Source organism: Mobula hypostoma, unplaced genomic scaffold (assembly GCF_963921235.1).
Source record: "Mobula hypostoma unplaced genomic scaffold, sMobHyp1.1 scaffold_111, whole genome shotgun sequence".
In the NCBI taxonomy this organism is placed as follows: domain Eukaryota; kingdom Metazoa; phylum Chordata; class Chondrichthyes; order Myliobatiformes; family Myliobatidae; genus Mobula; species Mobula hypostoma.
Window position 1 is genome coordinate 328,556 of NW_026948223.1, and position 10,193 is coordinate 338,748.

Genomic DNA, 10,193 nt, shown 5'->3' on the forward strand with positions numbered 1-10,193 from the left:
CTTCTCTCAAAAGCCATCTCATAGGCATTCTATAAATTCCCTCACTTGGGATTCAGCACCGACCTGATTTTCCAAAGCTACCTGCATATTGAAATTCCCCATGACTATTTTAACATTGACCTCTTTACATGCCTCTTCTCTCTCCCACTGGAATGTGTATCCCACATCCTGGTTACTGTTCCATCAGGGTTACTTTTCCTACAAGGTATCTTAACAGCTACACCATAAAATCTGCTGTCACATCTTTAGAAGGACTTTCCATTTTTTTAATGACAACAGAGTCAACCCAACCCTTCACCCACCTGCCTCTCCTTTCGATTAAATATTTATCCTTGGATGTGAGCACACAAATATGATCTTCTTTCAGCCACGATTCAGTGATGCCCACCATCCATTTTTTGCTCCCTCGCTCTCCCCCTCTTCCGTTCTTCTTGTCACATCTTTTTGATGTAATGTTACACATTGATGGATAAGTAAATTAATCACGTTGAATATACTGCGGGGTGTCAGTAAATCCTTATTCTTTCACAATATTGATTTAGAATTTCCCTCAGTTACTGTTTCTCTGTTAATGACTGAACCCAGGGACGATCAGACAGCAGCCCAGTGACTGCATCAATTCTGAAGCTACTGGGACCATGAACAGATATTTTCCTGCACATTCTCCATGTCTGTCTGTCTGCTCCACAGTAAATTTATTACTTTCCTTTTCTAGAAAGTCACCGAACTGACAGAGAAGGGAAACCGGACAGAGAGTTCCAGACTCTTCCTCAGTTTGGTGATGGGTAAAGGCTCCCAGGCCCGGAGGGCGATGTGGGAATCCTTTGTGACATGGAGGACTGAGTTACCGAAATTGGACAGAATACTGAGGGAAATACAGGAACTTGGTACGTTAAAAGCATGCACGAAACACAAAGGCACATTGAAATAAACATTTTAGTTATTTTAATTATTTTAGCTCTGTTTCCATGGATTCTTTCTATATTTAAACAGGTCCTGATCCACAGGAATACATGAACATCACCCAAGGGTTATCTGAATTACCCACTGAACTGATAGGTGAGTGATGAAATGCTCAGCTCAAACCGCACCTCAGGTGTTATACTGTGACTTGGCAAAACCTGGGAATCAAAATTCGCCATTAGCCATTCGCTGATCTCTGGATTGAAGTAACAATTCAAAGTATCTCTCTTTGCAGCCTGAATATTCTACATTGTATTTTTCTATTAATCCATCTGTTGGTTCTGCTGAAGCCTTCACTCCAGGTGCTAATGCTCTGGGAATGCCCACACACCCCAGGCAGGCTCCTGATACACTGTATGACCCAGTCCAGGTGACTTTTCTATCTTCAGACCTTCCATCTTCCAAGCCCCTTTTCCTTTGTAATAGCACTACACACAATTCTGTTCGCTGATGTTCATTACTTTTTGTAATTCCGCTAGTGACTTCCACAGAGTTTGTCCGCCATTTCCTTTTCACCCGTTACTGCAGCTACAACAGCATTTTTCAGCGGTCCGATATCGACCCTCTCCCTTTTTTTTTACTCTTTATACATCTGGAAGAGTTAAAAAAATATAATTTGGTATCCTTTCTTATATTATTGACTCTACCCTTGCATTTCCTGCACATTCATGTATAACTAGGAGCATCTATAACATAGTTGCCTTCGACATCACTCAGATAGTAAATTCCAGGTACCAGAACTCTATGAAAAAAAACACCCACAATTGCTGTAAATTTACCACATCTCACCTTAACCAAATGCCCTCTGATATTAGACACCAGTCTTATGTAAAAAAATAACAAACAAAATACAGGCTGTCGACCCAAATCTTATCTCTGAAACTTGTACACCTCTGTCAGATCTCTATTCTAACTCCAGAGTAAACAAACCCAGTTTATCAAACCTCTACTTGTAGCACCTGTCACCGAATCCAGGCAACACCCTGATAAACACATCACTGAACGGAAATGAAAGCATAACCCATAACAATGAAGAAACTATCATAATAGTAGAAAACGTTACCCAATGGAAGAGTCTGACTCCCCAGTGGAAGAATCCACACGATCTGAGCCGACTAGATGTCGACAAGGAAGCATCGAGCCCCTGGCTCAGAGTTGGAGACCTCTTCCCAGAAACTGAAGAGATCATTGTAGCAATACAGGACCAGGTGGTTAACACGTGTAGTTATCAATAATACAGAATAAAAGACCAATGGGTTCAAAACAATAAATGCTGAAATTTACGAGAAGAAACAGAAAACAATCCAACACTTTACAGGATCCTGCAGTGGTTTAACTGAATCTCATTACTGGCACCAGCACAATCAAGTGGTGGACAACATTCACAAAAATCTTGCTTGAACTACAACTGATGAAAAACACCATAACTTACTACAAGTACAAGCCTGCTCCACTTTTAGAGTTAGAGTCCTTCATATCATACTGTGACCCATCATTACTTCATATAGAATAATCCACGATAACCGTTCGGATATAATTTTCCAGGATAAACAAGCAAAAAAAAACTTAATAAATATAGCCATCCCAAACATACTCAACATACCGAAATCAATTAGTGAAAAACACCAAAAATTTGCGAATTAAAAGGGGAGATTGAAAGACCATGGAACATGAACAGGGTATTCATTATCCCAATCGTAATATCGATAATTGGTATCATCCCAAAGGCTTTACACAATAGTATTAATAAATTAGGCCCACACAGCAATACTTGTGTAAATCTTAGAAAATGCACGAGAATAATCTGAAATTTCGTATCAATTCAGACATGAGTGTGATTGGCTATGCCCGTATCTTAAGTTTTACCAGTTTAGGCTAAGAACATAAAAATAATAATAATAACTTAATTATAAAGCACCTTTCATCCAGACGATGGCGTTCAAACCGCATCACAATGGGATAAAGTGCAAACTAGAAAATAAAAGACAAAATGTTGCCAGTCATATTATACACCTCAGACTTCTGCACAGTACTGTAGTTTTAGGTGTTGAATTCCACAGTTCACAAAAACAAAACCCTGACCTCCCAATGATCCTTTGTCCTTCTACCTTACTGTCTGCCTGCACTGCATTTTCTCGGTAACTGAAACACTGTTTCCCTGAACTATTCTGTTCCATTTTTCCTTGTCCGACCTCATTGCACCGATGTGATGTAATGATCTATTTGGATCTCATGCAGAAAAGTTTTCCATTTTACCGTGGTGCATGTAATAATAATAAACCAATTTATTGATTTATTGTTGTCAATAATACAGCGCCCCTTGGTCCCTTAAGATTGTTATACCCAGGGTTGGTAGTGGGGATGAACTGTCACAACCTATTAAATGCTCCCAGTGGCGTGAGTCTAAAATAGCCTCTGACAACCGAGTCCAGCTCCTGGCCTTCACGTATGGTTTAGCCACTAAGCCCGGTGGAAGCGTTTCTTCAGACAGGAGAAGGGGCAAAGGCGGGATACTGGTGCCTTATAACCAGTCGCTTTGGGCAGATGGGGTTCATCAGCCGTGATTGGCAGCTCACCCAGGAGCAGGAAAACTCTGACCTCAAAACTCCACTGCCTTGCAACTGTACCCCTCATGGGGAAGAGTTTGGGAGTAAACCCAATGGGAAAATTCTTGACCTGGAGCCCCTAAGGCAGTCTTAAATGGTGTTCAACGCAGACTGGCATATCCTGCGACACGCCTGGTGCCAACTGTGTCAGTCTCTGCCGTTCCTTTGTGTTCATCAGATGCATGGAGAGAGGGAACTTGCTACATCGGCAAAGCTTCCTCTCCATATCGTAGTGTCCTGGCTTGCGGGGGCAGGACATCACCGGTCGACTCTGACAGACGGAGGCCTCATAAGACAGCAACCCACACTCCAGTGCTAGACTGATCGGCAGCATTTGCCAAAATTTATCCCACAAGCACGGCACACTGAGACGCTTGCGGTCTCTCCCATTCACGGGGATTCTGTCTTTCCATCGCTCCTCCATCTCTAAAACGGAAAACTACTCGCTGTCTTTCTTGTCATTCCGATGGGTTACCGATCCGCAACTTCACTGTGATTCTCCCCCAGATGCTGCCCAACTTGAGAATTACCTGCTTATTCTGCTCCTGTTTTGATACAAGAGCAGTGGACAGCTGTGACTCCCCAGAGTGTAGAAATGCCAACATGCACAGTGTCCTGCTCTCCATATTTCCACACCAAATCAACATTAGCATCTTCTGTTAATGATGCAAACAATGCTTTAAATATAGTGAAATATCATAATGGAAGTGCAGTCAGGATTGCAATAGGATATCAGAGAAATGTTCATCTTCACAAGTAATTAGTACCAGAATATGACGATTGGACATTTTCTGGGACATTCATCGCTGTTAATTCCGCTGTCTGTGAACAGAATTTTACTTTCTGTCCTAATATCCATGGAAGCATTGAATTTATTCATGTAATCTCAAACATTGAATGTTGAAATGCAGTTATAAAGTTCTTTGTCAGTTGAGTTATTTAACATTTTGACTATGTTCTCCGTTCCCATGGAAGATGTTCAACAGAAACACAAGGAGACTCTGCGAGTACAAACGGAAACACTGAGAGTGAACACGATCCTGATGAGGGAGAAGGTGAAGGTTTTCCAGCTGGTTGATCGATACGCTGAGCTCACAGTCATTTCTACTGTTCGAGATCGGAGACTGGTGGAACATGAGCTGCTGGCAAGAGGCAGAGACCACGAGGAGTGGAGAGAAAAACATCTGCGAAGAGAGCTGGAAAAAATCCGGACTGATCAGTTGTTCCAGAGCAGCTTTTCCCGGAGTAAATCCAAATCTGGGAGTTCAGCAGCAGTGGCCGGAGTCCCAGGGATTGGGAAAACCACAATGGTACAAAAGATTGTTTATGACTGGGCGACGGGGAAAATATACCAACAATTCCAGTTTGTCTTCAGTTTCAAATTCCGGGATTTAAACTCCATTAATTGTATAATCAACCTCTCGAACCTGGTGCTATTTTTCTATCCTTACCTGAGGAATGTTCTGGAATCACTGTGGAAGAATCCAGAGGGAATGCTATTTATATTTGATGGTTTGGATGAATTCAATGACACAATTCATTTTGCTGACAGTCGGACAGACACGGAATCACAGTGCACAGATCCTGAATTCCGGTGCAAGGTGTCAGACATTGTGTACAGTTTAATCCAGCACAAACTGCTCCCAGGGTGTTCAGTGCTGGTGACCACCCGTCCCACTGCGTTACATTTAATGGAAAAGGCGAAGATTAGTGTCTGGGCTGAAATCCTGGGATTTATTAGTCAGGAACGGAAGGAATATTTCATCAGGCATTTTGAAGATCAGACAGTGGCGGCAGCTGTTTTCAAACATGTGAAGGAGAACGAGATCCTGTACACCATGAGCTACAACCCCTCCTACTGCTGGATCCTCGCTCTGGCACTGGGCCCCTTCTTCACACAAAGAGTCAGGGACCCGCAGCGAGTTCCCAAGACCATCACCCAACTGTATTCCTACTATATTTACAACATCCTGAAAAACCACGGCCGTCAGATTGAGAGACCCCGTGATGTGTTACTCAGGGTTGGTCAGATGGCCTTCAGAGGAGCGTCCGAGAAGAAGATTGTGTTTACAGACGGAGATTTGATCAAGTACAATCTGCAGCCTTCCCGGTTCCTGTCCGGGTTCCTGATGGAGGTTTTGGAGAGAGAGGATTCTGTCCGGAGCGTGGTGTACACATTCCCACACCTCACCATCCAAGAGTTTGTAGCTGCAGTCGCACAATTCCTGACTCTACATCCTGAGGATATCCTGAAATTCCTCACTGAAGCCCACAACACGACAGATGGGCGATTTGAGATATTTCTCCGTTTTGTTGCTGGTCTCTCCTCCCCAATGACAGCTCGGGGCCTGGAGGAGTTTCTGGGCCCATTTCCCCATCAAACAACCTGCCGGGTGATTGACTGGGTGAAGGAGGAGGTTAAACGCCAGAGTCAAAACACATGGAGTGAAGCTGGTAAAAGGAGCCTCCTGAACACATTGCACTACCTGTTTGAGTCTCAGAATAGTGGACTGGCTCAGGCCGCATTAGGATCTGTGAAAAATCTTTCATTCAGTAAAATAACACTGACCCCGATTGACTGCGCGGTCCTGTCTCATGTCATCGGACTCTGTGATACAATAAAACACCTCAACCTGGAAAGGTGCCACATTCAGTGTGAAGGAATCCAGCGGCTGGGACCCGGGCTACACAAGTGCCAAGAGTTGAGGTAACTTCCTTTATCTCTCACTCTGAACTGTGAAACTGTCCAATTGTGTTGTTTCAACGTAAAGGAATTTGTTGAAAACTTAGTAAATCAGATAGTAAAGAACTGTGACAAATGCCATCCCCCGTCCTCCTGTCTGATCTCTTCCCCATCCTTCTTCCTGTCGGATTTCTCTTACCTGTCCCCCTTCCTCATGTGGAAACTCTCTTCCCTATCCCCCTTCTTCCTGTGGGAACTCTCTTCCCCAACCCCCTTCCTCCTGTGGGATATCTGTTCCCCGTCCCCCTTCCTCCAGAGGGACCTCTCTTCCCCATCTCCCTTCCTCCTGTATATCTCTTTTCCCCACCCCTCTTCCTCTTGTGTGGTCTCTCTTCCCCAACTCCCTTCCTCCTGTGGGATCTCTCTTCCCCGTCCCCCTTCCTCCTGTAGGATCTCTCTTCCCCATCCCCCTTCCTCCTGTGGGATCTCTCTTCCCCGTCCCCCGTCCTCCTCCCTCCTGTAGGATCTCTCTTCCCCATCCCCCTTCCTCCCGCGGGATCTCTCTTCCCCATCCCCCTTCCTGCTGTGGTATCTCTCTTCCCCATCCCCCTTCCTCCTGTGAGATCTCTCATTCCCATCCCCCTTCCTCCTGTAGGATCTCTCATCCCCATCCCCCTTCCTCCTGTGTGATCTCTCTTCCCCATCCCCCTTCCTGCTGTGGGATCTCTCTTCCCCATCCCCCTTCCTGCTGTGGTATCTCTCTTCCCCATCCCCCTTCCTCCTGTGGGATCTCTCTTCCCCATCCCCCTTCCTCCTGTAGGATCTCTCATCCCCATCCCCCTTCCTCCTGTGTGATCTCTCTTCCCCATCCCCCTTCCTGCTGTGGTATCTCTCTTCCCCATCCCCCTTCCTCCCGCGGGATCTCTCTTCCCCATCCCCCTCCTGCTGTGGTATCTCTCTTCCCCATCCCCCTTCCTCCTGTGAGATCTCTCATCCCCATCCCCCTTCTTCCTGTAGGATCTCTCATCCCCATCCCCCTTCCTCCCGTGGGATCTCTCTTCCCCATTCCCCTTCCTGCTGTGGTATCTCTCTTCCCCATCCCCCTTCCTCCCGCGGGATCTCTCTTCCCCATCCCCCTTCCTGCTGTGGTATCTCTCTTCCCCATCCCCCTTCCTCCTGTGAGATCTCTCATCCCCATCCCCCTTCCTCCTGTAGGACCTCTCATCCCCATCCCCCTTCCTCCCGCGGGATCTCTCTTCCCCATCCCCCTTCCTGCTGTGGTATCTCTCTTCCCCATCCCCCTTCCTGCTGTGGTATCTCTCTTCCCCATCCCCCTTCCTCCTGTAGGATCTCTCATCCCCATCCCCCTTCCTCCTGCGGGATCTCTCTTTCCCATCCCCCTTCCTGCTGTGGTATCTCTCTTCCCCATCCCCCTTCCTCCTGTGAGATCTCTCATCCCCATCCCCCTTCCTCCTGTAGGACCTCTCATCCCCATCCCCCTTCCTGCTGTGGTATCTCTCTTCCCCATCCCCCTTCCTCCTGTAGGATCTCTCTTCCCCATCCCCCTTCCTCCTGTGGGATCTCTCATCCCCATCCCCCCTCCTCCTTCAGGTTCTGTCTTTCCATCCTTTTCCTCAGGTGGTATCATTTCCTCGATCTCCCATCGACATTTCCCATTCACAAATCTTCCTCACTGTGGGACTTTCTCCCCTTCATCCCTGCCCCTCCCGGCCCTCTCACGTCAGTAACACTTTTCTCACCATCGGGGAATGAGACAGAATATGTGGAGTTTACAGGGTCACACGGACAGACTAAATTACTGACATTCGGTGAATACCCTGGAGCTGGGCAGTGAGGGACATTGACAGTGATGGGAACTCCGATCAGTGATTTACTGAAGGGTTTAATGTTTCCTGAATATCCGAGTGAGAGAAATTCCCTCAGACCCTCGGTTTGAATCACTTTGTTCATCAATTTGTCTGCTTGTGTTTAGACTGAGTGATAATAAACTGGGAGATTCAGGAGTGAAACTGGTGTCTGCGGCTCTGAGGAACCCGGAGTGTAAAATACAGAAACTGGAGTAAGTACCAGACTGTGGAAGATTGTGTTTACGGTCACTGGGTGTCTGACACTGAACATTAATGTGATCAGTAATTGTGTTACTGATAAACACTGGGGATTTGTACCGTCTCCTGTCTCTCTGTGTCCTTCACTCTCACTCCCTCTCATCTCCAGGCTGGGGAGTGTCGGTCTCACAGTTTCTGGTGCTGAGGATCTTGTCTCCGGTCTCAGTACAAACCCATCACTGATGGTGCTGAACCTGAATGATAATAAACTGGGAGATTCAGGAGTGAAACTGGTGTCTGCGGCTCTGAGGAACCCGGAGTGTAAAATACAGAAACTATGGTAAGTACCAGACTGTGGGAGATTGTGTTTACAGTCACTGGGTGTCTGACACTGAACATTAATGTGATCAGTAATTGTGTTACTGAAAAATACTGGGGATTTGTACCATTTCCTGTCTCTCTGTGTCCTTCACCCTCACTCTCTCTCATCTCCAGGCTGAGGGATGTCGGTCTCACAGATTCTGGCGTCGAGGATCTCGTCTCCGCTCTCAGTACAAACCTGTCACTGACGGAACTGAACCTGGGATCAAACTCGCTCACAGACGGATCTGTCCCCGCTCTCCGCCGCCTCATACAGACCGTCCTGTGTCTGCAGTGGATCGGGTGAGTGTTTGTGTTAATGTTCAATGTGATAAAATATCAGCGGATCCACGGGTTTTCTGGTGATATTTGTCTGTGAGTGTTGTTGGAACATTAACCCCAATCCCCTGTTATTGACACTGTTGTGTAATCCGTTTATTTCATCTTTATTCTCCCATCTGTTTCAGGCTGTACAGGAATCAGTTCAGTGAGACCGGGATGAAGGAACTGAGATCTCTGCGGGTATTCAGACCCGGACTGAAAGTGATCCTGTGAACATCTGAATGTGTGAACATCCCCGCCCGCGCGATGGCAACATTTTCGCCGATTCCCCGCCCTCCCCTTTAACTCCCCGTCCTCCCCTTTATCTCCCGCCCTTACATTTAATGGCCGCCAGACAGGTTTAATTCCCAACGGTTCTCACGGAACTGGGTCCAGTCGCGCTCTCTGTGACATCGAAAGCGGTCCTGCAGTGATGTATTTCCACCTATTGTCCAGCTTCGCACCTTCCGCCAGATGTGCGGGTTCAAGGCTCCCTGACATGAGACCCCGGGAAAAAATACACAGACGGGAGGAAGCCGAGGGAGACTGTGTCCCTGGAGAGAATCCTTTTGCTCCCTTTGCTGAGGACGGTGCATTGGGCAATCTTGCCGATATAATGATGTTAAATTGACAAATACCTGGACAGTGACCCTGGATCTGCAGCGATCTCGGACACGGCCCTCAAGTGTGATTTTATAATCGGAAACTCGAAGAAATCTGCAGATGCTGGAAATTCAAGCAACACACATCAAAGTTGCTGGTGAATGCAGCAGGCCAGGCAGCATCTCTAGGAAGAGGTACAGTAGACGTTTAGGGCCGAGACCCTTCGTCAGGACTAACTGAAAGAAGAGGCAGCAAGAGATTTGAAAGTGGGAGGGGGAGGGGGATATCCAAAATGATAGGTGAAGACAGGAGGGGGAGGGATGGAGCCAAGAGCTGGACAGGTGATTGGTAAAAGGAATATGAGAGGATCATGGGACAGGAGGCCCAGGGAGAAGGAAAAGGGGGACGGGGGGAACCCAGAGGATGGGCAAGCAGTATAGTCAGAGGGACAGAGGGAGGGAAAAAAGGGAAATAATAAATAAATATGTCTGGTGCCCTGACTGTCCCATCACACACTCCCGGGGTCAGACACAGCATGAAGCTCCCTCCACGCCGTCCCACCACACAATCCCAGCGACTCCCTTGTCCATT

The 10,193-nt window shown here is 46.9% G+C and overlaps 1 protein-coding gene across 1 annotated transcript in view; it reads left to right on the forward strand.

Moving 5' to 3' along the window:
* Positions 1-9,706, forward strand: part of LOC134342012 (NACHT, LRR and PYD domains-containing protein 3-like) — a 31,146-nt gene extending 21,440 nt beyond the window's left edge. Inside the window, exons 7-13 of the mRNA XM_063039953.1 lie at positions 716-887; positions 994-1,059; positions 4,545-6,276; positions 8,246-8,332; positions 8,488-8,658; positions 8,814-8,981; positions 9,146-9,706. Coding sequence (XP_062896023.1) covers positions 716-887; positions 994-1,059; positions 4,545-6,276; positions 8,246-8,332; positions 8,488-8,658; positions 8,814-8,981; positions 9,146-9,233 — 2,484 coding nt within the window. The 3' untranslated portion in view covers positions 9,234-9,706. The remainder of the gene's footprint in view (positions 1-715; positions 888-993; positions 1,060-4,544; positions 6,277-8,245; positions 8,333-8,487; positions 8,659-8,813; positions 8,982-9,145) is intronic.
* Positions 9,707-10,193: the final 487 nt, after the last annotated feature.